Here is a 27,190-nt window from a genome sequence, read left to right as displayed (position 1 = left end):
TTTAATGAATTGCCTGAATACCACAAGCACGGTAGGAAAATATATTCAATGGGACTCTAATTACTGCCCTCCAATTAATTATAGCAGAGTAATCCCTGATTATGGTTAATATCGGCGATTGAGGATTAAAAATTAGTCATTCTACGGATTACTCCTTCTTTGAATCTAAATTTAATTAAGGTGGAAGGAGAGTAACGTACTTTCAAGCGTACTAAAAAGGGCATAATAGTTAATGTTTTACTTATTTTGATATTTTTACCAAATTGAAAATTTTATTATTTTTTTTTTTAATATTTCCTTAAACTTATTTGAAAAAAAGCATTGTTTTGCGAATTTAAACGTACTTTTTAGAAAAATGTCCTTTTTCTATCATAGGGGACAGTGGGACACCTTTGGAAATGGGCTTTCAAATCCTATTTTTAAATGAAATTGAGCCTTATCAATGTAAGTAAGTTTCGCAATTGGTTTGTGGAGCTAAATTACATCATGATAAGGTCCAGGTTCAGTTAAAAATAAGAAAAAAGGCTCAATTTCAAAGATGTCCCAATTCAAAGGTTCCCCACTTCCCCCTAAAGCTATTTTATTTAATAAAAATATATGCTCCATTCAGATGCTAAAGTTTTGCATCATGTTAACCACATGTATATTTACTTGCGTGGAATTTAGGTTGCAAGAATGATAAAAGAAATAAGAAAAAAAATGTGCTGTTTGTATACTCAAAAACTGGCTCTATTCCTAACTAAGATTTCAAAACTTTGCAAAGAATCCTCTGAGAGAGATCAATTGACTAACTTCCAAGAATTTCTCAAAGAGATACAAAATATTTCTAAGAAGTAACAATCTTTTATCAGACGACAAAAATTCATGCATGAGATAAAGTGAATAAATTTTATAAGAATATAGCTGTTCAGTCTATGAAACCTTCTATGAAATGAGTGATGAAATCTTTCAAATAAAGGAAGAATTCTAAGAAAAACTTGAAATACATATTTTTTTTATTATACCTTTTGTATACAGATTCGCTTCTACGTTCACCAGTATGCTCTGAATCCGGGAAGCATCAATTTGTCTGTGGTTGAGATCAAGGACAAAGAAAATGTAACTACAACACTGTGGTGGAGCTCAAAGAATCAGGGTCCAAGATGGGTTCGCGTTGAAGCCATAATGCCCAACATTACCACAAAATACTACCTACAGTTTGAAGCTCGGATGGGCATGAGAATCTTCTCGGATGTTGCCATCGATGACTTTAGTTTGAGCCCTGAATGCTTCGGGCTTAACATACCACTTGATCATTTGCATGGGTATAACTACTGGGATCCAAGAGTTGGGTTGCCCAAACAGCCACACACGGACTTTATTGACAAAACCGTTTTAGAGTTAGGAACGTGTGGTGTTAAAGGGATACTAGGACCTAGTTCTTCGGATTGTCTTGGATTTTACAATACCACTGAGACTCTGAATAGTGTCCGTGTTATTGACTCTTCTCCCCATAAAGGAGTTCAGGTAAGACAGAACCGTACTAATGGTCCCTGAATAAAGACTAAACACAATCTTAAATTATATTTTGCAGATCTGGCGTGTTCCCAGCGAAGGGTATTATACAATTGTAGCAAAAGGTGCCGGAGGAGGTCTAGGTTCAGGCGGTGTAGGTTCTTCTCGTGGTGCAATGGCTGTCACAGTGATAGAACTCCACAAAGATGAGGAAATTTTCGTACTTGTGGGACAAAGTGGAGAACATGCTTGTATAAAATCCATGGGATACAGAGATGAGAGCTGTGAGCCTATCTCTGATTCCCGGGACGATGAACGTTATACATCCAAGACACATAAAGTAAGTAAATCTTTTTATGCGATTATATAGTAGTAATTCAAAAGATTCTCTTCTTTTCTCAAGGTAAAGAATATTGTGATAGAAGACGGAGCTGGAGGCGGAGGTGGAGGCACGTTTGTATTCCTAGTAAATGCAGCCGCTGTGGCCGTTCCTTTGGTTGTGGCTGGAGGTGGTGGTGGCCTGGGAATAGGACGGTATCTTGATGATGATCTGCAGCATGGTAAAGGTGTTGATGATGAACTGAAAGAAGTGTCAGGAGAGATCCATGGGGAGATTCATAAGGCAGCTGGGCCAGGCGGTGGATGGCGTGCGAAGGATGACTCGGCGCTTGATTCCCGCTTTGGCGCCTCATTGCTTGAAGGTGGTCGTGGTGGTTTACCCTGCTACCCTACTCGTGGGCTACACGGTCAGGGGGGTTTCGGTGGTGGTGGCGGTGGGTGTTTAACAGGTGGCGGAGGTGGAGGATATTCTGGTGGGGATATTCTCAGCAATTCAAGCAATGGTCAGGGTGGATCGAGTTTTATTGGGTGGAAACGGAGTGTTCCGGAACTATCAAGGGTATATGTAGGCGCCAATAGCGGGCCTGGTGCCGTAGTCATTATTCCCGCCATTCAGGGCTGCGGCTGTGATTATCGCTGCGTGGCCCTCGATGAATATCGCTCCCTAGTCGCCTGTATCTGTCCTGAAGGCTGGGGTCTCAAGAGAGACAACCTCACGGCATGTGAATGTAAGCATAGCATAGAATATTTTTATAGGGTATCTAATTACCAGCTTTTTTTTCAATTTTCAGTACTCAAAGAACATGATATTCCTCTCCAATACCTCATAGTCTTCTTCGTTGTAGTCACCATGCTGCTCTTAGCAGCTCTTACAGGACTCATCTTTATGCTCTGTAAGCTTTCACAATCAAATTTTTGCTTCAAAGACCTATGTACCATCAACTTGTCTCTTTCAGATAATCGATATCAACGCAAGAAGCAGGCCACACTGCGTCACAAGATGCTGCTGGAACAGGATCTACAGCTGAGTCGACTTCGAAATACAGCAGATGACTCAGCTCTTACGAATTTCAATCCAAACTATGGATGTGATGGAATTCTCAATGGGAATATTGATGTTAAGACCCTACCGCAGGTGGCTAGAGAAAGCTTGAGACTCATGAAGGCCCTAGGACAGGGTGCTTTTGGAGAAGTTTACCAAGGCTTCTATAAGCATCGCGATGGAGATGCCATTGAAATGCCAGTTGCTGTAAAGACACTTCCAGAAATGTCAACTGGTCAGGCTGAGGCAGACTTCCTTATGGAAGCTGCTATTATGGCTAAATTTAACCATCCCAATATTGTACATCTGATTGGCGTATGCTTTGATCGGCATCCGCGTTTCATTGTACTGGAACTGCTAGCTGGAGGTGATCTCAAGAATTTCCTGAGAGAAGGGCGAAATAAGCCCGAACGACCCTCACCACTAACAATGAAAGACCTTGTCTTTTGTGCTTTGGATGTGGCCAAGGGATGTCGATACATGGAGAGCAAACGTTTTATCCACAGAGACATTGCAGCCAGGAATTGTCTGTTGAGCAGTAAAGGACCTGGACGTGTGGTGAAAATAGCTGACTTTGGCATGGCTAGGGATATATACAGATCTGATTATTATAGAAAAGGAGGAAAGGCGATGCTCCCTATCAAATGGATGCCTCCTGAGGCTTTCCTCGATGGAATATTCACTTCCAAGACAGACGTCTGGTCATTCGGAGTCCTTCTCTGGGAAGTATTCAGTCTTGGGCTGATGCCTTACACTGGTCTGCCCAATAGAGATGTAATGCAGCTGGTAACAGGTGGTGGACGTCTAGATGCACCTCCAGGGTGTCCATCACCTATCTACCGTATCATGGCTGACTGCTGGAGTCCATCACCTGAAGAGAGACCATCTTTCTCAAATCTACTAGAGAGATTGACAGCTTGCACACAAGAACCTGAAGTTATGAATGCACCTCTGCCAAATTTCTTTAGGCCCCCATCTTCTGAGCGAGATCAGACAATTATGCGGCCACCCAATGATGACTTCTGCCTCCAGGTGCCATCATCATCAGACTACTTGATACCATTACCTGGACCAAGGGGAGCAGCTGAGAGATTGCTGTCTGAGGCTACTGGAGTTACTCTGTCTGAGACAGCAGCCACCTACACATCTCCCTGTACTACATCTCCGGCTGTCCCAAGACCTCCTCCAACGGACGGTTGCTGGGAGACTTCATTCTCATCAGCACCATCCCATCCTGCAGCTGAATGCGCCGTGGGCACTGTTGTGACGCCGCCTGATGCACCGCCGCCTAATGGTCCGCCGGTGAGCATCACTATCCCCACTATCCCACTTCTGAATATTGTTGGAAAAATTTTATATTTACATTTTCTTATGGTTTTTCTCTTAAGGTTGATAAACTCATAAGTCTGGACACCCCTCAACAGACTCCGACAACGACGTGTCCACCAATGTCCTTTGGACCGCCTCTGGCTCATCCAATCAGCACGGATGGCGTTACGAAACCACAGGACATCATTCCGCCACCCATCACCCTGGATCCGGCCACTTTGGCTATCCAGGGCACGTCCTACGCTAACGTAAGGATGGCTGATGGGGTTGCGGGAACCACAGCAGCACCGCCAGCTAAAGATAAAGCTGGTCCATTCACAATTCAGGGCTTCAGTGAGCGTTACAAAGAGAATCATTCAGAAATAAGCTGCTAAAGCTCTTGTACATAGTGATAGTCTGAAAAGGTTCAGATGAATATTGAACCAAAAAAAAGGTGGTAAGATAGATCTCAAGATTGTGAGAAACGTTGTGAATTTATAGTATGAAAAAATCCTAGTCATAAAACTGTGTAAAAAAAGGACGAGAAAATTGCGTGAAATTCGTGTGATGTTAGAACAAAAAAAAAAAGAAAATTAGTGTTAAAGATCAGTTAAAGTAATATTTATTCAAAGTGAAAACTTTCTTTTTCAATGATAAACCCCAATTGACAAGAGGTGAGATGGAAAAGTAAATTTAAATTGCAGTGAAATTATAAATTGAGAAATATGTTGTGTCTGTTTATCAAATATAAATCTTATAAATTTGTATCATGAAAAATTATGGAGAAAAAACTATTCAAATTTAGACGAGAAATTTTCAAGTGAAAAAAAAGTGAAGAGAGAGGTAAATTGCTAAACAAAAAAAAGAATTATGTGGAAATCTGATATAATCATAATTAATTGAAGTATTTCGTAACGAAAAACCTATGTAAAGTATAAGATTTGATAGTGAAACTATATAACAAAATTATAAAACTCAGAAAAAAAGAAAAACTTTCACACGGAGATTCATGGCAGGAATTTCACTTTACTTTCTCAAAATAGATTTAACAGAGTAAAATACCAAAATCTTGCTCAAACACAAAAAAAAACACCAACAATTTCTTAGTAACTAAGTAACTTTTATCAGAAGATTAAAAAACTATAATTTTTTGTTACACTTCAATGTTAAAAAGAATTTCTTTTATTATTCTTGTCTGTCTTCATGCATGAATATTCAAGGAAAGAAAAGATCGAATAATAATTAAGTTTCATTTTCAAGATTGATTTGCAAAGAAACTATCTAAAAAACTATGCTTTCGGGATTTAGAGAAGAATGTTTTCATAAAAATTCAGTCCTGTTGTGCTGGGTCACATCGGCAAAAATATTCATTTGAAGGGATTCTTTGCAAAAGATGGGAGATCATTTGCCTTAATTCTTTAAAATAAATTATAAATAATTAAATATTGCTGAATTTAAGTTTTTGGACGCACAATGGACATTTCAAAAATTTATCTAAACATTTCCGCTGAGAAACATTTTTTTTCTATATTTTACAGTATTTGTTTTAAAAGTTATCAACATGTTCATTAAAAAAGAGCTATAGTAGTAAAATCTATACTCGTTTCGTTTATTATAGAATAACTAATTTTTAAAAAATTCAGATCATAAAACCTTGAGACCTAGACATGCTATTTTATCATTTGCTAATGTTATATTCTGGTGCCGGTCACAATCTAGAAAGCCAAAATCTTCAATAGTCGAAACCCCGAATGGGTCAAAATCACAAATGAGTCAAAATTCTAAAAGCCAAAATCTCGAAAAGACAAAATTCCGAAAGGTCAAAATCCCGAATGGGCCAAAATCCTGAAGAGATAAAATCTTGAATAGGTTAAAATTCTGAAAGCCAAAATTTCGAAAAGCCAAAACTTTGAATAGGTCACAATCTCGAAAAGCCAAAATCCAGAATAGTAAAAATTCCGAATGAGCCAAAATTCCTAAGAGCCATAATCCCGAAAAATTAAACTCCCGAATGGGCCAAAACCTCGAAAAATCAAAATCCCAACTGATCAAAATCCTGACAGGATTTTGATCAAAGGATGATGTATGGAATGATTTCCCAAAACACAGAAAATTTTCCTTTGCCTCCAGCAAATAGATGTGCAATCGTGGCAGTTGATACCGGCTATGGTACTTTTAAGAATTTTCGATTTTGGCTATTGGACTTTTGCGGAATTTTGGCTTTTCGGGATTTTGAGCCATTCGGGTTTTTGGTTTTCGAGATTTCAATCGGAATTCTTCTATTCATATTGCGATTAAAACACATTGAACATTAATATACACATACCAATCAGAGGCTAAAACTTTGAAAAAGTAAATGTACGTTTAAAATGAATCGATAAGTCGAGCCCAGTATACAACCTTTCAAATTGATTCAGATTCATAAGCCCATCAGTTAAAAAGTATACGTTTCTTATAGATTGAATAAAAGAAAAATAAGGTGGATACCATGTTTGGTTAGTCTAACCGGTATAATCTTAAATCCTTACTACGTTCTGCAACAAAATAATATTAATAATACAAGTTGTAATGTTTTTTACAACACATTGACTCATTCATTCATTTTATCTACCGCTTATACCTATCGGGGTCGCGAGCCTAGGGCAGCCAAGCCAGGTTACCAGTCCTCACGTTTGTCGATCTTCCGCCACTTTCTCAGTCGATCCCAAGTCTCTCCAAAGCAAAAGTGTTATTTTAATTCAGCCACTTTATCCTAAGTCTGCGCCTAGACTTGCAAAACTTTTCTTGGGAATCTTTCATTTTTACAACTTCAGCGATAAAATTCACGAGTAAAACCAGACAAAAAAAATTAATTTAAAGGGAATTGTAGCAGAATTATCCAGAATCCAAAGTCACGGGCATAACCAACTACATTAAGTTTTTGACGGGTTACTGGTTAATATATTTTATAAAAGTGTGTAGGATTAATACAAGTTGGAGTGTTGTACAAAATAATTAGTTTTGGCCATGATTAAATTTCTGATTTCCCAGGCAATAAACAAACGAAATAGACAGTAACTAGTTCTGACTAGTTACGTTCGGGAATTTGGACTTAAAGAAATAGACAATAGGATATTATAGTTTCCCTTAAAATGAATATTAAGTAAACCATATATTTGTTCAAAATAAACAACTCCTTTATTATTCATTAAAATGTATATCAGTCCGCTTCAAAAATTTTTCATAAATTATTCGCCGAGAAAAAAAAAATACATTTGTAGGCTAATTCAGACCAGTCTCCTCTATAACTAGAAATTCAGTCATGAACCGTACAACAACTCCATTTATTCTTCATCCAAGATATTTTCACTTTTTTAACAGACAGGAAAAGTTGAGATTGTCTTTTTAAAAAACAGTGATCATAATGGTCTTTCTTATTTATTTTCTTGGTATCTCTATATTTATTTTTAACAGAATATCATGTGAATTTATAGAACAAAGAAAATCATTTAAATTAACGTATCAAATTAGCTTTGATGGTGTGTGTGCCTCAGCTTAAATGGCAATTTGGGTCTACAGCTTTTTAAAATTTTCTACAATTTTTATTTTAGAATATTTCTTAAATTAAAATTGATTTTTTTCTCATCTCCTTTTATGCCTGCTCTTGTGCGTCTATCGTCGTCTTATTTTAAATTCAGAACAAATCGGGGAAAAGGTCCATTTTTAAGCTGGTAAATTTTGTAAATTCGTTTTCATTTCCTTTAAAAAACACACTTTTCAACTATAAAATTTTTACTATGAATTTTAGGAAATTAATGTTCAATGAGTTTTAACCTGAGCAGAATAATTATAAGCACTTTAACTATTATAGAAAAGAACCATTATTTCTGTATACAGGATAAAAAATCGTAAAATAGTTCGAAAATGTTTGTGAATTTCGAGTAGAAACTTACTAAATGCTCGTAAATCATAAAACTATTAAAAAGTTCGTAAAAGCTGTCATTTTTACACAAACTTTGTTCGTTCACTTGACGAGCATTTCTTGTTACTTACAAACATTTGCGCGTAAATGTCTATAAAAGCACAGAATAACGTTCGTAATAGTTTGTCATTTGTTCGCAAAATTTTGCTGGACAAACAAAAATATACGAACAAATATTTGCAAAATAACAAAAAATGTTCGTCAAGAGTTTGTGTTACGATCAATGCTTGTGCAAAAGTACAAACTTTTGCGAACTTTTTTGTGGGTTATACGATTGCCGAACATTTCGTAAATTCCCAGTGAGAATTGACAAACATTTACGAACAATTTTCGAAATATTTTTTTTCTATCTATTGTTTTATTCCTGTGTATTCCATTAAGTTACAGCCTTTTTATTGCAAAAAATGCCCTGAATTTACTAATTGATCTGTGTTAAACTTTAATTCAATTTTGAGTTTCTCCCTAAAAATCTCCCTAATTCTTTTGAAAAAATCAATTCAAAATTAATAATAATGTGAAAGAAGAATAACTAAAAGTTATGATAAATTGAAAAAAAAATGTACATCACTTGCAATAACAAGACAAAAAAAGAATAATTTTTTGAGAGAGATATAAAGTCGTCTCATTTAGCAACGAAATTATTAGTAAAGAGAAATGAAAGAGATAGTTGATAGAAATAAATATTTGAGTCCATATTTTTGAGAAAACAAATAAAAGAGAGATTGTAAAAAAAGTAATAACTATTTTTAGCAGAAATTTAATAGATTTATTTGCTCAATTTTGAGAAAATAAAAAAAATTTGTTGTGTTTCTACACAAATTATAGCGATGAAAATGCACGATATTTTTTTTTGGTAGGTAAAACAAATAAAATAAATATAGTGTGAAAAATTGATGAAGATAAGACTGTTGTATTGTGTTGTGGCTTTATTTTCGCTTTTTTGTAGAATTATTTACTCAACTTTTTTGTGACTATTTTAGTAGTAAATTTACATTTATTAAAACAAATAGTTAATTTGTTTTCGCCTAGGGATCCCTCCAAAATCTTAGTTCAATTTGATATTTTTCTCACTTTAGTTTTTCACAAATTGAAAGAATAGAAAAACAAAAGACAAACTGAAAAGATAATCTCAGAGAAACTGTTTTTGTATTTGATTAATTGATATTAAGACAAAAATGAATTACAGCAAAGTGGATAAAATATTAAGATACTGATACACAAAATTTATTGAATACTCATTAAAGTAGCGGAAGATAAAAGTACTTAATAAATAGAATTTGTATGACACGTACACTGCAACTAATAAAGAGAGATGCAAATAAAAGAAAAACAAAAGAGAAAAAAGTCAGAAATCTCAGACAGAAATTCTAAGTGAGAAATAGAATAATGAGGAAAATAACAAAGAAAAAGAGTTAAAGAAAAAAAAACACTACAAAAATAATCACTTTAATTAATTGTTTTGTTGTGAAAAAATAATATGGAGAGAAACATAAAATGCTTTAACTATTAATAAAATATATTTATACATAAAATTATTATATATTAAAAAAAAAGAATGAAGAAATGAAGAAAAATCACACTATATACACTTTTATTGTAGTGATAAAAATTTAATAAATGTTGAATGAGAACTTGTGATCAGCTCAAGCTGAGAACTATTAAAGATATGAATGGATAAAGTCTGTTTTTCGGGGATTTGTGGGGGAGGATAATGATAGATAAAACTGGATTAAATGCAGGATAGATATGTATAAAAATAAATTACACAAATATATACGTAATTGTCATAAAATGCTTCTTGTTTTAATATCATTTTCATTAGTTTCATTTTTTTGCTAAATATTTGTTTTACCTTTTGCTTTCCTTTTGCGTAGTAACATGTGGTATTTCGGGACACTTTTTAGCACTTTTAAGTTTCTCAAACAGCTTAACGACTTCACAAATATTTTTTTTCTTTGTTGATATAAATATTTATGTTCCTTATGCTATCCTGAATAAGATTATTATTGAAAAAAGTTGAAATATTCATCATTTTTATACAAAATAGCAAAAATGTAAAGAAGTAAGAGTGGTATATTTCGGGACAGTTGGGTATTTCGGGACAGACAAAAGTCGCGATTATGCAAAAAAATTTCATCGAGCCTGATTATTTACAGTAGACTCTCTCTCAATCGGGAATATGGGACGAAATGTCATCCGGTTTAGCGATAGATTTCGGCATCAAAGCCTTTGTAAATTCCACAAAAAGCGCTCAATTACAGTAGACTCTCACTCAATCGGCTCTTTTTCAATCGGCCGTCAAATTTTGTTGACAATTTTCACGCTTAATTATGGAGCTAATTCGCTCAAATTCGCTATAGTTCTTCCTATTTTATCGTGATTATTTATAATTGAGCACTTTTTGTGGAATTTACAAAGGCTTTGATGCCCAAATCTATCGATAAACTGGATGACATCTCACCCAATATTCCCAATTGAGAGAGAGTCTACTGTATAAAGAATCACGATAAAATAGGAAGAACTACAGCGAATTTGAGCGAATTAGCTTCAATTAAACGTGAAAATTGTCAACAAAATTTGACGCCCGATTCAAAAAGAGCCGATTGAGTGAGAGTCTACTGTACCTTTTTAGTAGAAATTCTAAAATTCACTCTTTCATAAAAATTTTGTTTAAATCTCACTTTTAAAGTGACTTACAGTGCCCGCTTCGTTATTCGGATGATTGGGAGACAATATGACAGATGTCCGCTTCGTAATCCGGATGGATTTTTTGAATTTGTTCAACGTCTCGAAAATATAATAGAAGGTTTATTTTGTAAAATTAGAATAAAAGTTTTAAATAAGATTAAAAAAATATAATTAGAGAATTCTATGCTATTATACATAATTTATTAAACAAAAACATCACAGGATAATTCATTTTCATTGCTGAACACACATGCATACATGACCTCTAAATTATTTTAAATGTAACCGTCGATAACTCGTCCGGATTACGCCGATCCGGATTAGAGAGCGGGAACTGTAAATCGAAAACAACCCTATAAAAAATGTCCCCACCGTTTCATATGAAATTCCCTAAGAAAATATTTAGAATGTCACCCATTCCCCAGGTGAAAATTCCTTTTCTTGTACCCAGTGAATTCTTAGAGAGGTCATAAAGGAAAGCTGCAAAGGAGTGTTACGCACTATCCCTAGGTACAACGGGGATGCATAATGGGCCCAAAAGGAGGCCTGGGTGCAGCGGTTCCGAGAGGAACCGCCCCCACTGTAATCTAATCTAATCTAATCCTTAGGTACAGTTCCCATCCTTGGGGGAACTTTTCACATAGATTTCTGAAAGTAATCTTTATGATATTTCCGGAAAACTGTGAGATCTTTTCCAGTGATATAGCCGGGGAGGGTCATTGAATTTTTCCCACTTTTTCGAGGAAATTTCCTATAGATTTCCTGGAGAAATCTCGAAAAGACAACCGGAAAACTGGGTAATTTTTCCAAGGGATATTCCTAGGAGAGGTTGGTGAACTTCTTCCCACTTTACTAAGGAAGGAAAATTCCCATAGATTTTCCAGAAAAATCTTAGTAAAATTCCTGAAAAACTGAGGGAATTGGATATACCCGGGAAAGCCTGATGAATTATCCCCACGTGCATCTCAAAATTTTCCCATAAAATTTAGTTCAAATGTAGGGAAAATGGGGGACTTTTCCCAAGTAAATCTCCAGGAAAAATTTCAGAATTTTATACTCACTTCCATGTGGAACTTTCCTTGGATATCCCTGGCAATTCAAAAGGTAAATTTATTTTAATTTTTTTTTATTATATTTTTTTGTTGTTTTATTTTTCTTTTTTATTTTCTTACAATTATTTTTTATTTATCTTTTATTTTCATTTATCTTATAATTTACCTTTTTCCTATTTTTAATTTTAATTTTCTATACGCGAGAAACTTCCCTGAGATATGCTATTGATTTTTCCCAGTCTATGTGGAGATATTCCCTATACTTCTTCCTAAATTCTTTGCTTGAAATATTATATCCATATTTTACTCTTCGATTTTCTATATAAACTGCTTCCAAGAAAAGCATCTCGACTGAAGTATATCTTTAAATGAAAATTAATTTCATATGGATTTCTCTGAGAAATCCTATTGAATTTTTCATGTCTCTGTTGGGACTTCACTAGGAATTTTCTCAACTTTTTCTCTACGAAATTTTACTACTTTCACGAAAGTATTCGATGTTATATATAAATTTTTCCAAATAAAAGCATTTCGACTGAAGTATATCCTTAAATGAAAATTAATTTCATATGGATTTCTCTGAGAAATCCTATTGAACTTTCCCTGCCTCTGTTGGGAATTTTCTATGAATGTTCCCAGACTTTTATCTACAAGTTTTACTATTTTCACTTGAGTATTCGATGTTCTATATGATTTTTTTCTAATAAAAACATCTCAATTGAAGTACATTCTTAAGTGAAAAATTATTTCCTATGAATTTTTCCATGAAATTAAATAAATTTTCCAGAGACAAGCTAGTGAATCTTTCATACCTCCTCCATAGGAAATTTCCTAAGGATTTCCCCAAGAAATCTTGAGGAAACTTTGAAAAATCCGGAAAAGCGAAGGGAATATTTCCCATGTAAATCCTCGGGGACCTTCTTAAGAAATTTCCATAGTTAACCAAGGACATTTCAATACTGATTCCACCTAAACTCCTATGATACAAAATGTTTGTAGAATACTAAGGGAAATTTCTCGAAGTCAGCATAGAATGTTCTGTAGGAAAGTCCAAGGAATTATTTAAGACATGAGAAAATTTCTACAAGAAATCATCAAAATTTCTCTAGGAAGTTACCCATTTTTCCGAAGATGAAAATGTTCTTGGGAAATAACTGCGATCTCCTTAGGAAATTTCTTCCTCTAAGCGAGGTAATTTCTCCACCGATTTAATACGTATTCCCATGGGTACAGTCTTCGAAAATTTCTATGATAAAATTCCTTACACAAATAATGAAATTTCTATTGAAAATCCTAAGGAATATCAGAGAAAATAATCAATGGAAAATTCTCAAGGAATTCTTTGAGAATTTCGTTGGAATTCTAATTACGAAAAATCGAACAGAATTTTCAGTGATCTCGCTGGGAAATTCCCACATTCCAAAGGGTAATTTCTCCAGTTATCCCCCTCAAATTTCCAATAAGGGAATTCTTGAAGATATTTGGGGGGAAATTCACTACGCAAACATTGACATTTCTGGGGCAAATCCCAAGAAATTTCAGAGGAAATAACCTATAGAAATTTCTCTAGGAATGGAATTCCCTAAGAAACTAACGAATTTTCCAAGACTGAAAATTCATAAAGAATTACTTGTGATTTCCTTCGGAACTTTTCATAGCTTTATAGGGTAATTTCTCAAGATATTCCCAACTTGGGAAGTGTACGAGAATTTTGTGTGAAAATTCACTGGGTACATGGTGAAATTTTCCCAAAGAATCAATAAGGAAATTTCACCTGGGACGCTTTTTTTTATGGGAGCGTATTTCACGCTTTAAATTAAATAAAATTTCAGAAGTTTCATTTTTATCTGATACGTAAAGGGCTTAATATTTCATATAGAACTTAAAAATAATTAGAAAACAAATAGGGTAAGTGTGCCAAATTCCGGCCAGCTTGCAATTTCGGCCACCTTTTTGTTCCTCGAATTTCCATGAACTTTTAGATTTTACGTACTCTAGAGATTATACAATGCAAAAGAATAACAAAAAATGTAGCTTCGACAAACGAGATGACGTTAAAAAGACATTGAAAGAATTCCCTAAGGGCAAGGAACTATGAGAATGAAGGTGGCCGAAATAGGACACCAAGCTATGTCTACATTTTTATTCATTTTAAAATGTATTAAGAATGATTTTAGACTAAATAGAGACGGTAAACTCATTACAAGGTTCCAAGCAACACTCTTTCAGAAGAAAGAATAAAAGAAATCAATTTGTATTTAAAGTATTACATTTCAAACTTGAGACTTTGACGATTGCATGCAACTATGCCGAAATTTGGCACACTTAGGGTAGAGTCAGTACTTTTTCGCCAGTAAGCACTTTTTCGCCACCTACAAATAAAATCACTTTTTCAGGGAATTATGAGCTCATGGAACTACGAAATGACTATTACTTCGTAACCTCTAGTCCAACGGATCAGAAAACCATAACTGGTGCTCCACCGACTAGATTATTTGCAAGTTAATTGAAGAAATTGTCGACAAGGTGAACAGTCACCAAAAAAATATGGAGTTCTTAATAAACTTGTCAACGCTCAGACAAATCGTCTTGCAATATTTTATGTTTTTGCAGTACAGTATTTGATATTTTTTCACTGAAAGTCACTTTGTTATTAACTAAGCTTCGCTCTAATATAATTTTATTTAATAATGTTTTCCAAAAAATAAAGAAATACGGATGTGGTGAAATAGGGCTTACTTTTTCGGTTGTGTAAGTACTTTTCGCACCTCATTTTTCCAAGCATTTCACAAGTGGCGTACCTCGCGGAATTTAGTTGAAACAGACGTAATTGTCAATTGATTTTTGTCGCAAACAAAAAATGTGCAAAAAATCATTCGAAATACTCTAATAATTGACTAATATCGGTGTTAAATAAGAAAAGTACTGTGCAATGTACTTTTGCGGGTTTTCAAAAGCTGCTGTTTCTTAAAAATCAATTAAAAACAAGTGGCGAAAAAGTGCTTACACAGTGGCGAAAAAGTGTTTATAAAGTGGCGAAAAGTACTGAAACATGCATTGTTGCACGAAATGTATTTTTTCAACTAGATGCCCAAAAATTCCCGGAAAGTCTCCTGGTTCATTAGAGAGACAATGCTTCAAAGCACTTGTACAGAAAATTTCTTTTTATTTCGACAAAAATTGTAAGAATTACATGGGTACAAAACCTTAAGGTGGCGAAAAGGGCTTACTCTACCCTACCCTATTTATAGGATTTTTTATGTGTCCCAAAATTCCCATATTATGTCCCGAAAAGCACCTTGTCTAGAAATACCACACGTTACCATTTTACATGTACAATTATTTCATCAGTTTTAAAAGTTGCAAACTTGCTGAATTGGCTGGGATTTTTTAAAATATTTTTAAGCTACTTCAAGCTTTTTGCTTAACTTTTCTCGGGACCATCACACACTTTTTCCCTTTTCCTTATCATTATTTGCACAAAAGTATTATGAATCTCCTACATATTGTCTTTAATATATGAACTCAAATCAGCAAGGTCAAAATTACAATAAGTAGAAAAATACAATTCTTACGTGGCTTTACATGGTGTCGGTGGCATCAAATATGGATTTGTAACGGCATGTGGTTCAAATGCTGTTTTCGAACTTCCAGTCCCATTCCAGTGCGGCTTTTCCCGTAACATAACCTCACTTTCCAGTCGTTTTCTGACGTTTGTTTGTTTTGCTCAAAAAGGAGGTGACTAGTTTTTCAAAAAATCTATAGAATTCTTAATTTTTTTGCCTGGGAACGCAACCTATCATCATGTCTAAGCGGGATTTAGATGATCTGGAAGAGCTCGACCCGCCATCAAAGCGGAAAAGTGTTAAAATTGATGTTGGGAAGAAACACACCCTTGATTCCGATGAGGAGGAGACCGATGATGAACAGTGAGGTTTTCGCTAAAATTTTTAATACTTTGTAACTGTCTAGGGATCCTTTGGTCCCTGTTGAATCCGCCAGGTACAATGTTTTGGATGAAAATGACATCGAGGGGGAGGAGGATGGCACTGCCGGCATGGATGGGGAGACCAAATTGACACCATTCAACATGAAAGAGGAAATGGAAGAGGGTCACTTTGATCGAGAGGGGCACTATGTTTGGAATAAGACCAAGGAGATCACAGATAATTGGCTTGATAACATTGATTGGGTGAAAGTTCAGCAGTCCAAAGAGTCTCAAGGAACTTCTAAGATTCGCACTCTCGGCGAAGATTCCAGTGACTCTGAAGCTGAGGATGGTAGTTCAGGCAAATTTGACCTCATTGGCAGCTACAAGAAGATTCTGGAATTGATGCAGCCCCGGGAAACAGTCAAGAAAACCCTCCAGAGACTCGGAAAGGACAGCAAAATATCTTCAGCTGAACGGTGGAGGCGCAAAAAGGCTGGGATTGTGGATGAGGCCGCTGAGGTAGTCACGAGACTCACTCATCTCAGCAATGACATCCTCACTCGCACAGGAAACATGAACATCTACGAAGAGACATACGAATTCATTGAGAATCGCGTTCGCAAGGCAACTGAACCTGCAGCATCTGCAGCAAGTGCAGATGATGCACTGGACATGTTTGCTGATAATTTTGATAGCAGCGAAAAACAGCCGGATCCAGGAGAAAAAGGCAAGAAAGATACTCAAGAGGAGGATAAAAAGGAGGATGATACACTGATGTGGCAATTTAAGTGGAAGCAGGAGGACACAGAACTTCATGGACCCTTCACCACTGAACAGATGGCCAAGTGGAATGAGGAGGGGTACTTCAAGAGTGGAGTTTTTGTGAGGAAAGTGGGAGAAGATCGAGAAGATACAAAATTCTATACTTCCAATCGCATTGATTTTGATCTCTATCTCTAAATTTTCCAACAAGAATATTTCCCGCATTTTCCATTTGTATGTTCTTCTGGGTAAAGATTGTTCAATAAAAGTTGCTGTATTAATTATTAAAATTTGTTTTATTTGACTCTGATTTTTTTGAGCGATTTAAATTAACTATTTCGTCTCTTTTGGGACTCTGAGTACCCAAAGCAGCATATGAATGTTCTGTGAAAAACAATGTTTTTTAATTATTTAGAACTGATAAAAATCCGATTCTTGTGGATGATTACAAACTATAAGGATGTACAAATGTAAGATATTTTTTGTAAGACCTCAATTAATTCCTGAGCTTAGATATTTTTGATTAAAAAATTGTGAAATTAGCTTGCAGCATATGCTGCGGTCCGGAAAGAGTTAAAAAAAAATCCATAAGGAATGCATATGCTTCATGCCTACACTGTGAAAAAATGATTTCAAATTCCTTATTTGAAAATTCAAGAATTAAACGTTAATCGATAGTATTTTACCTCGTATTTTACACTGTATTTTACTGTAAAGAAAAAAATTAACTTTACTGCGATAATCGTGTGTAGGGGAAACTGAGGTACCATCAAACACGGGGTAGCACCAAACACAGCTATTTTTTAATCGGATATTCGACTCATCAGAAGACAAGAATTAACTCTTTCGTCTCTTTTGGGACTGTAGTACCCAAAGCAGCATATGCATGTTCTGTGAAAAATATTGTTTTTTAATTATTCAGAACTGATAAAAATCCGATTCTTGTGGATGATTACAAACTATAAGGATGTCCAAATGTAAGATATTTTTTGCAGGACCTCAATTAATTCCTGAGCTTAGATATTTTTGATTAAAAATTGTGAAATTGGCTTGCAGCATATGCTGCGGTCCGGAAAGAGTTAACCCTTTAACGTCGAGACAGTTTTCGCGGACCGAAAATCAGCAATAAAAATTAAACCAATGAACAAAACTAATAAGAGGTCTTATGTCTGGTCTTCGAAAAGCCAACAGTCTGATTTGGTGTATTTTTTGTCTCTATGAATGATAGGGACAAAAATAGCCTAAAAATTTAAGTATTTTTTCTGACAATACCAATGAATGATAATTTTCACTCTAATGAAAAATATTATGTTTGAGTATTGTAGTTTCTTGTCCCAAAAAGGTTTTGCTTAAAGAAAATTGGAAGTATAAAAAATATTTAAAATTAATTTTCATTATAAGAATTTGAAAAATCCTCATTTTTGAACTTAAAAAATTACTATATAGCAAATATCTGGAGACTTCCAAAAAAATATCCTATAGATTCCTTCAAACCTTCTACTTTACAATTACGCACAAACATAAAGAAAAAATAACTTTAGGTAATCAGGAAAAATTATTTTCTTTATGGGACACCGGTGTTCCAATCGTCCTTAACTCTTTCGCGTCATTAGGGTCATATATGACCCGGGGAAAAAACAATTTCTTTTGACTATTTACATTAATTGAAATTTATCTGTTTGTGCACGACATCATAATAGAAGGATGTAAGATTCTTGGCTAATTTTCTCAAGACTCCAGATATTCAGGAAAAGAAAATATTTGAGATCAAAAATCACGAATTTCGAACTTTGTGAAATGACTTTTCTTTTTCAAAATTTTTTATATTCATTTATTTTTTTCAGCAAAAAGTTCTTTGGAAATACAAAATAGAATATCCAAAGATTGTATATTGCATATTTTGATATAATAAATTACTCTCAATTTTCCAGAAAAGCGTGTAGAATTTTCCGGGTCATATATGACCCTATAGTCCCCAAGGGTAACAGTGTTTTCGTCCCAAACCTGCAGCGAAATGTAGTTGGGACATTGTTTTTCTTTGTGTAATGCAGGTGGGACATCTTGCTCCTGGACATTTCATCTTATATCTGATGAATTATAACATATTTTGCAATATTTTAGAGTATTCTGCAAGCGTCTCATATTGTGCAATTGTATTGTGTGTGAATAAATATGTGGATAAGTTTATTTTTGCCAAATACCACTCAAACTATTGTGACAGTGACTGTTCAAGGGATTACGAGGAAGATTCCTTGAACACCAGGAGTACAGTGTTCATCAAGACAATCCAGTTTGCCATGGTTTTGGCCAAATTAGTAACTTCAAGCAAAAAAAACTCTTAAAAAGCCCGTGATATAGATTTTGAAAATGGTATGTACACTTCCCTTGAGGACAATAGGGTCATATATGACCCGGGGTTTTTCCGAGTTTTCACGCAATGGAATTTTTTTTTCCTCTCTGAACTATTATATTTGATCATAAAGCATTAGGAAAAACTCAATTTTACATAAATTCATCTGCTGAATAAAAGTGTGACGCGAAAGAGTTAATAATATTAACTATTATTGTTCATAAAGTAGAATTTTTTGCTTTGAAAAATAAGAGAAAAAAGGCTGCCGCATTCAGAGGCACACCACTTTTCCTTACTCCATGATTCTGATAAAGATGAAAACATTGAATGGTTAAAAATCTTTAGATACAGTACCCAAGGAGATGAAATTTCTGATTCAAACACCAGAAAAGAACTGACTAAAGCTCCAAATGTTTAAATATAAGTAAAAATATCAAAATATTATGTAAAATTCAATAAATGGCAGCGGCTGCCACTTGGGGCCCCTCCGTGACACTTTTAGTTAGGGTTTTACAAAGTGTTAAACTTAGGAGAAAAATCCCACTTTTAAATGTGCCCTACTTCCCCCTACTCGTAGGAGATTTCTTTTCAATAAATCCGCAGTAGAACGAATTTCGCGCGGAGTAAAAGTAGGGGAAAGTACTCTTCCTTCGAACGTTCATGCCTTCGAATAATGTGAATTTTTTTTGTTTTTCGTAAGTGATTTTCACTAAATTATCATGGAATTATCAACAATTGATGATAAGCCAACTAATATTTAATAGAAATGTGTAAGTCTCCTAGGAAAAGTAAAAGAAAATTCACATTATTCGAAGGCATGAACGTTCGAAGGGAGAGTACTTTCCCCTAGTCAGAAGTGTCAGAACAAAACCATTTAACTTTTTTAAAGAAATCCATGAACAAACAATAGTTTTTGGCCAGAGTTCTTCAATACATTGTTGGAATATTTACACCAATTTCACCTTAATAAAAGAAATGAAAGTTTTATTCTGAAAAATAAGCATACACTCAGTCCCGGCATTAGGGGGAAGTGGGGCACCTTTGAAAGTGAGACACCGTTGAAATTGGGATTTTTCACCTATTTTTAAATAAAATTGAGCCTTATCGTGATATAATTTATCTTCTCAAGCTGTTTGTGCAGCTAAATAATCATATTAATATTAACGTAAACAATTATATTGGATTTTTAGAACCTAATAATAGATCATTTGCTCTTAGTAATCCAATTAAAATTTAGTGGTGATTATAAAAAGTTATGAAATTAGGTTAAAATTTCTCTCTCTTTTTGACCGGCCTAGCTCAAAAGAAATGTAAAACATATTGTAAAACTAAAACATACAACAAGAGATTAGGGCATTTCCACCGTTTAGTCCTGGAGGCTGGAATCAACGCTAAGACGGCAGTGGACGCATGGTGGGTGGGAAAGATCAAGAGTGAAATGAAATAAAACCAAATTCAAAATTCAAAAAATTCAATTTAAAAAAAATTGACTGATAAGAAATTATAGAAGTTGAGTCATAAAGCTAAGCCCTTGGCTAAGCCTGAGGTCTGAAGCCCGTATAATAAAAATCCTTGCTAAAATAATCATGCTAAACTTTGTTGATAGTTGTGATCCTACTTAATACTTTCTATTTGTTTTATGTAAATATAATAAACGTACAAGTATATTAAACGAAAACTAAAAACTAGACAATTTTTAATAATTTATTTCTGTGCAAGTAAATACCTTAATTGCTACCGGTAAAATAATTTTAATTCCTGTAGTCTGAATTTTAGAGGCTTATTCGAAAAAAGTCACTTTCAGGTGGGCAAGATTGTTCTGAGTAAAAAATTCCTATTAATAGCAAAAGAGTGGAACTAATACTTAAACAAAAGATTTTTCAAAACAAAAAATCCCATTTGTGCATATATTTCTCACCACGTTTTGTCTTATCAAGCGTGATTTGTGATCAAAGAACGAAAAATCCTCCGTTCGGGGACTAGTTTGACTCAGTTTCTATCAGAAAATATTTGTTCTTTGACTGACTCCGAGTAATTTTGTCTATGGTCTCCAAAAATCAAGATTCATTTAAGGAACACGGGAAAAATTTAAAATGTTCGAAGCCAGAGTACGTGCGGAGCCTGAAAGCCTTCCAAATTTCGTCCATGCATTATTTTTCTAATGATTATCCATCTGATTTTCAGGATTCTATCGTTTTAGTCGAAAAAAAAATTCTTTCAATATCTAGGAGCTCTAGGAGCAATATTCCGAACTATAAGAAGTTGATCTTTCAGGTAGCCAAGTTCTTTTGTATAGAGTGATATCTCTGATTTCCAGCCATAATAAAATTATTGCTGGCAAGGCTGGCAAGGGCAGGTCGGATAGATATGAATATTTCTGAAAACATGCGTCCTCTGACCATAGAATTTGTCTTTTGTTCAAGATAACAAATCTCAGAGGGAATTAGCTGATATCTGGTCAGAGATTAAAAAGTCGCAACTGTCCCTGATTGTCGTTCCATTCAAACCATATTTCAGTCCAAATCTGTCCAATGGCTCTCAAACACCTCGAAAAGTTGCTCCTCCTTGTACTTCTGGTCGCCTTCGTGAATTCTGAAGACGACTGTAAGCACACCATTTGTGTTGGTGTCGAAGAAGGCTATTTCCTGGACAATCCTGCTAACTGTAGTCAGTTCTTCAATTGTGTAAATGGAAGAGCTCAACCTGGAACGTGTCCAGATGGTTTTTTCTTTCATCCATCACTGCAAAAGTGTGAGGTGCACTGGCAAGTACCATGCAATCCTACAGAAGAAATTGAGCTAGAATGTGTGGATGATGGAGATGGTGGTAACGGTGACAACGGTGACAACGGTGACAATGGTGACAACGGTGATAATGGTAATGGGAATGAGGATCCTCCACTTGAGTGCCATACGAATGATGTACAATTACTGCAACATCCCACAAATTGTTCAAAGTATGTCCTATGCTTCCATGGAATAGCTCATGTAAAATCATGTGCTCCAGGCTTTGAATGGGATGTTATGCAAGAGCGGTGTAATACTCCAGATGTGGCTCAATGCGTCCTATCTGAATGTCCTTTCCAGGTAAAAAGAATAACCTATGTTTATAATTTTGCAAAAGTTTGTAAAATAAAATTGTTGATTTTACAAACAGGATGATCCACAACAACCGGTTTTCCTCTACAATGACAATCAATGTGAAAACTTCGCTCTCTGTGTCAATGGACTGCCTCAATGGCGATCCTGTGCCCAGGGTTTGCACTGGGATCGTGTTAATCAATGGTGTACGACGCCACAGGAAGCCGGATGTGAGGTAAGTCTAACTTATCGAATTCGACACGTAAGTCAAGTTTATCTGATCTTATCTCTTCCGGGTGTTTCTTGTTTCTAGGAATGGGTAGAGCCTCCTGTGGATGAAATTGAGTGTCATGAAGATTCTCCTCTACGTAACCCACATCCAACGCTGTGTAACATTTATTTCATATGCTATGAAGGCGAATCGTTTATGAGATCCTGCGCTGAGGGCACCATCTTCGATTACTACACTCGTTCTTGTACACCTCCAGATGTTGGCACCTGTTATTCCGATAGGAATCAGTTAAGGAAACTACCTCAGCATTCCGTTAAGCCCATTAAAACGAGAAATGGAGAATTCGATCATCTATGCCAGGATGGTGATCAGAGTCCAGTCAGAGAGCATCCAGATACCTGCCTTAAGTTCATAATTTGTGATTTTGATACAGGATCATCCTGGGCTCTTCCTTGTGCTGATGGTCATGTTTTCGTCAGGGAATTATATGCTTGTGTCCCTGGAAATGTGGACACCTGTGAAGCTTACGTATTTTAAAACTTTAATCTTTAATGTCCTTTTCTTCAATAAATTTCTAAAAAGTTTGAAGTCAGCCATTTTGATTTGTAATTGTATCTGGAAAAATCTTCGGTAAATTAACAAACATTTGCGCAGTCTTGAGATTTTGTTTTGGAGCTCAATGGAGGAATCACGTCGGAAATATTTTTCTATCGCAGATAAGATTGATTAGATGTGATTTATGCCGCCTTCAATAAATATACCTTGGAAATCTCACTAAATCTTGGTGATGACGAAATTTCCAGCCTTAACAATTTTGATAGCATTTTCTGGCGCTTTTCTTGGCAAAAGGCAGTCAGTGCCAAGTGTTTCAACTGTTAGCATCATGTTTCTTCGAGGTGAAGACTCTGTGGTTTACTTCTTATCAGTTGAAGTTCTATAAATCAGTCGGTAATATCTTTTCTTTTAGCAATTTCTGTACTTTTTATCCTTTTGGCGGGAAAATCTATCTATGCTTCGACGATTTATCCCTGTGGTGAGGATCTTCAGTTGCTTCAACATGCAACGAGTTGCTCGATGTTCGTGATTTGTATGCATGGTCGAGCTGTGGAACGATCCTGTCGTCCAGGATTTCATTTTGATGCAACAGCTTTAGAGTGCAGACCTCCAGCTGCTGCCAACTGTACTCTGGAAACGGATCCATGTCCACCATACGATGATCCAGAAAATATCATCTTCCACCCAGATGAAAATTTCTGCAATCGCTTCCATATCTGCTACCGCGGTGAAAAGATGCAACATAATTGTGGAGAGGGACTGTACTGGGATAGAGTCAATGAGTTCTGCACATTTCCCGAAGAAGCCGATTGTCCAGTAAGTCCTTTTAAACATACACAAGATGAGTGATTCTAATCCAGATTTCTATTGCAGACCAGCATTGTCTGCCCCAATATTCCAGGGATTTCATACGAACCACATCCGAATCGCTGCGAGAGCTATTTCATTTGTATCAATGGAAATTTGGTTGATGTTTCTACATGCTCCTACCCCATGATCTTCGACATTCATGAGCGCAATTGCAACACTCCAGATATAGCTCAGTGCATTCGGGATCCTTGTATCGGAACCGTAGGGCATGTCACTATTCCCAATCCAGAGGACTGTCGAGAGGTGGTCTTCTGCCAAAATGGCCGGCTCATCAATACCCAAATGTGTCCTGATGGTCATGTTAGCGATCAAGGAGGCATTTGCCAACCAGGAGATCCTGAAACATGCGAGATTTTTCCACCTCCTGATGCTTAATACATATTACGGCTATCGGACTCAAAATAGAAGATCCATAAAGTCAACAGTTACAGCAACATTCTCCATCTTGTCTTAACAGTTTTTTTTAATGATTGCTTAAGATTGATTTATTATTGGTTCCATTAAATACGTGTTAAGATAGCACGTTTTTTCTTCTTCACAACCGAACTAATGTTATTGTCGCAAAAAGAGATTTCCAGAGATTTCACCGATTTCATTCTTATATCGAAAATGGTAAAATTTTTACCGATTCTAGGAATTCCTGCATTTTGATAGATCACATGGTAATCTGAAGTTGAGCACCAGTTAATTTACATTGGAAAATGAACTAATAAAATTGAATTCTTTATTCGATTAAATTTTCACTGACTTCACAATTTTATAATTTTTCTCAGACTACTTGGTTTCAACGCCTACTGCGTTTTTTTTGTAAATTCGAAAGTCTTTTACCGGTTTGTAATTCAAACAAATATTTCACAGTTAATCCACCATGTTTATAAAATTCTAACATTTATATTTATGTTATTAAAGTTGTTATCTCTGAAGAAAGAGATACTGAATGATATGATCATTTGCTTTATAATTTGATAATTCTTAAATGGTTGAAATTTCATCTGTTGACGAGGATAAAGGTAACTCATTTCAGGAAATCTGTGGGAAACTCAACCATACCACAAGTAGTCGGGAACGCCGGGAACCCACAAAAAGGAACCAATACATTTTTCAGAGAATCCTGGAAACCTAGGGGAAACTGGGGCACCACAAACACGGGGTACCATCAAACACTGCGATTTTTAAATCATATATTCGACTTCCGAGGATAAGACTTACAGAAATTTATAGTCATTATTATAGGGATGCTTGTCCACTGAAGAAATGGTCGAGATAGTCCAAGTAGTTAAAAAATAAAAATTAGTGTTTGGTGCTACCCCGTGTTTTGTGATGCACCAGTTTCCCCTATAGGGGGAACTGGGGTAGTAGTAAACAGGGGTAGTTGGGGTAGTTGTAAACACTGTGATTTTTTTGATTAATTTTAAGACTCCAGAGGATAAAACCCATAAGCATTCATAGATACCATGGGGAAGTATGTCCACATATGAATTGGTCAATGAAATCCTAATACTTTAAAAATAAAAATCATTTTTCCCGAAAATGTTGATATTTCGATTATTTTGGTAATTTGTATTTCCACCTTGAAATTAAAAACTGTGTAAAATAATCGAAATGTAGCAATACCAGTTCTTTCCTACATCTTTTAGGATTATATTAATGCATTTACTAGAGAAATTGAGATTTTCATTATTTTAAAAGGAATAATAATTAGTCAGAAAACAGCATTTGGGGTAGATGTAAACAGGCAATTTCCCCGTAATTGTAGATGTCGCGGGTGTAGAATGAATGACAAAATATTTTTTTTGGTATTACATCTCATAATGGGAAATTTTTCGTTGGCTGTGTTCAATAAGAAGTCACATGATATCAAAATATGAAAATCAATTGAAAAATGTCTTTGATTTGCATGCTTTTAGTTTTTTTGCTATTTTAATTATTCTTTGTAAAAAGTGTAGTGATTTTTTGAATAATATACAGTCTTTATATATCTCTTAAGTAATTAAAATAATTCAAAGTGGTGCAAAGTTAATTTCAAGAGTGGAAAAAAAGGTGTTTACATGCTCCCCAGAAAGTGTTTACTTCTACCCCAGGTATTTTGGGAAAAGAGAAAAATGCACAGTGACAGAAATTTTATTTTTATGGAAAACTCAATTGCTTTCCAGCATTCGCATTACCCTCGATGTATTGCCTATATCCAGGGTAAAACATGTGCTAAGAAAGATTTTCCAAAAAATAACTGTGTGCTTGGAAAATCAGCTGAAATTCGCATCTATCGAAAATGTTTACATGTGTCCCAGTCTCCCCTATAATATTTTTTTAGGGAACGACCCCGGTGAACCCACCCAGGGAACTCATAATTTTTTTCAAGGAAAATTCAGAGGATCAATTGAAGATCTCGGTTCCAGGAGCAACATATCTCTTGGAGTAATATAAGGCTAAAGTCGATTTAGCATAGTATGGAATGGAGCCGTCGAATAATGATAATTAATTTATTCTTCATGAACCGTCTGCTTCTGCCGATGATTTTATGACCTGAACGAAAACCCAAGAGTAGTTTAAAAGAGTTCTTTACCTATACATTTCGGCACACCTGTTAGAGCATGAAAATTTTATATAAAAATCAAAATTCACGTCCCTTTCTTTCTTAAACGTTTTGAATTGTTTATCCCATTTCTTCAGACTCATATTGAATTAAATAAACTTAAATTTATTGTAACGCTCAAAAGGAAAAAAAAATAGCGAGTGGAAAAGACATGTGTATAGAAACGCATAGCATTTAAGATAAAAAAGGATGAGAATTTAGGTTTCGTATTTTCTTGATCTATCTAAAAGGTGTGCTGAAGTCAATTCAAAAGAAGAAGATCTCCGTTCTCTCTCCAAAAGTGGTTAATCGACGGACGGACGGGACGGTCACGAGAAATTTATTTTTATAAGCGCATATGATTCTTGATCTATGATGAGTGTCAAAATGTATAAATCCAAAATTTGAGCCTGATCTGACGAGGACAGATTTTACCTTTGACTAGAAAACCTAGAAAAGCTGAGCTTGTAAAGAATCTCATCTCAGCTAAAACCTAGAAAAATCCCAATAGGGTAAATTAAGCTAATTCAAAACCTGCTCCAATTGGAAATTTTTTGCTACTCCAAATGGAAACTTATTTTTTCCATAATAAATACTCTAATTATATTTTTATTCATATATTTTCTGTGCTATTTTTTTATTATTTAGTTCCTTGTGGTTCAAATGAAGCGTAAATCCATTCATATAAATAAGTTTTAACATTTAAAAGTCTCATTTCAATTGACAGTGTAACTTTTCACCGTCGAAAAAAATCATCGATCGACCATTTTTTCTTATGAAAAAGGCAAATAATCTGATTGTTGTTAGTTAGAATTCTTTCCAAATTTTTTTTTTCTGAAAATATAGTATAGTAAAGAAGACGCTAAAGAAGTTACGAGAAATCGTCAGTTAAATCAGCATATGTCGTAACTTAATTTTTGCGATTTTGAGTATATACATATTTGGAATCGGCGT

General features: G+C 35.0%; 4 protein-coding genes across 4 annotated transcripts in view; all 4 read left to right on the top strand.

The window, feature by feature from the left end:
- The window catches only part of LOC129802640 (tyrosine-protein kinase receptor), a 52,805-nt gene extending 43,945 nt beyond the window's left edge, over positions 1-8,860 (top strand). The window contains exons 6-11 of the mRNA XM_055848614.1: positions 1,018-1,506; positions 1,574-1,834; positions 1,898-2,561; positions 2,625-2,726; positions 2,790-4,177; positions 4,264-8,860. Of these exons, the coding sequence (XP_055704589.1) occupies positions 1,018-1,506; positions 1,574-1,834; positions 1,898-2,561; positions 2,625-2,726; positions 2,790-4,177; positions 4,264-4,578 (3,219 nt within the window). The 3' untranslated portion in view covers positions 4,579-8,860. The remainder of the gene's footprint in view (positions 1-1,017; positions 1,507-1,573; positions 1,835-1,897; positions 2,562-2,624; positions 2,727-2,789; positions 4,178-4,263) is intronic.
- Positions 8,861-15,585: 6,725 nt separating this feature from the next.
- Positions 15,586-16,867, top strand: LOC129802648 (CD2 antigen cytoplasmic tail-binding protein 2 homolog). The gene is made up of 2 exons (XM_055848625.1): positions 15,586-15,813; positions 15,887-16,867. The coding sequence occupies exons 1-2, from the start codon at positions 15,689-15,691 to the stop codon at positions 16,773-16,775; spliced, it is 1,014 nt and encodes a 337-aa protein (XP_055704600.1). The 5' UTR covers positions 15,586-15,688; the 3' UTR covers positions 16,776-16,867.
- Positions 16,868-21,448: 4,581 nt separating this feature from the next.
- Positions 21,449-22,831, top strand: LOC129802647 (uncharacterized). Its single transcript, XM_055848623.1, has 3 exons — positions 21,449-22,013; positions 22,084-22,242; positions 22,321-22,831. Exons 1-3 carry the CDS (start codon positions 21,459-21,461, stop codon positions 22,774-22,776), a joined length of 1,170 nt encoding a protein of 389 aa, XP_055704598.1. The 5' UTR covers positions 21,449-21,458; the 3' UTR covers positions 22,777-22,831.
- A 265-nt stretch (positions 22,832-23,096) lies between these two features.
- Positions 23,097-24,440, top strand: LOC129802650 (peritrophin-1-like). Its single transcript, XM_055848630.1, has 3 exons — positions 23,097-23,135; positions 23,207-23,610; positions 23,668-24,440. Exons 1-3 carry the CDS (start codon positions 23,123-23,125, stop codon positions 24,037-24,039), a joined length of 789 nt encoding a protein of 262 aa, XP_055704605.1. The 5' UTR covers positions 23,097-23,122; the 3' UTR covers positions 24,040-24,440.
- The last annotated feature ends 2,750 nt before the right edge of the window (positions 24,441-27,190 follow it).

The sequence above is a fragment of the Phlebotomus papatasi genome, chromosome 2 (assembly GCF_024763615.1).
Source record: "Phlebotomus papatasi isolate M1 chromosome 2, Ppap_2.1, whole genome shotgun sequence".
NCBI classification, from domain to species: Eukaryota; Metazoa; Arthropoda; class Insecta; order Diptera; family Psychodidae; genus Phlebotomus; species Phlebotomus papatasi.
Note: the sequence above shows the minus strand (reverse complement) of the source record. Positions and strands in the feature narration are given on the sequence as shown.

Coding starts and splice junctions, on each gene's coding strand:
- LOC129802648 (XM_055848625.1), top strand. CDS start 15,689: ATGTCTAAGCGGGATTTAGATGATCTGGAAGAGCTCGACCCGCCATCA. Junction 15,814..15,886: donor GAGGAGACCGATGATGAACA/GTGAGGTTTTCG, acceptor TGAATCCGCCAG/GTACAATGTTTTGGATGAAA.
- LOC129802647 (XM_055848623.1), top strand. CDS start 21,459: ATGGCTCTCAAACACCTCGAAAAGTTGCTCCTCCTTGTACTTCTGGTC. Junction 22,014..22,083: donor TATCTGAATGTCCTTTCCAG/GTAAAAAGAATA, acceptor TTTTACAAACAG/GATGATCCACAACAACCGGT. Junction 22,243..22,320: donor CACAGGAAGCCGGATGTGAG/GTAAGTCTAACT, acceptor TCTTGTTTCTAG/GAATGGGTAGAGCCTCCTGT.
- LOC129802650 (XM_055848630.1), top strand. Junction 23,611..23,667: donor CCGAAGAAGCCGATTGTCCA/GTAAGTCCTTTT, acceptor TTTCTATTGCAG/ACCAGCATTGTCTGCCCCAA.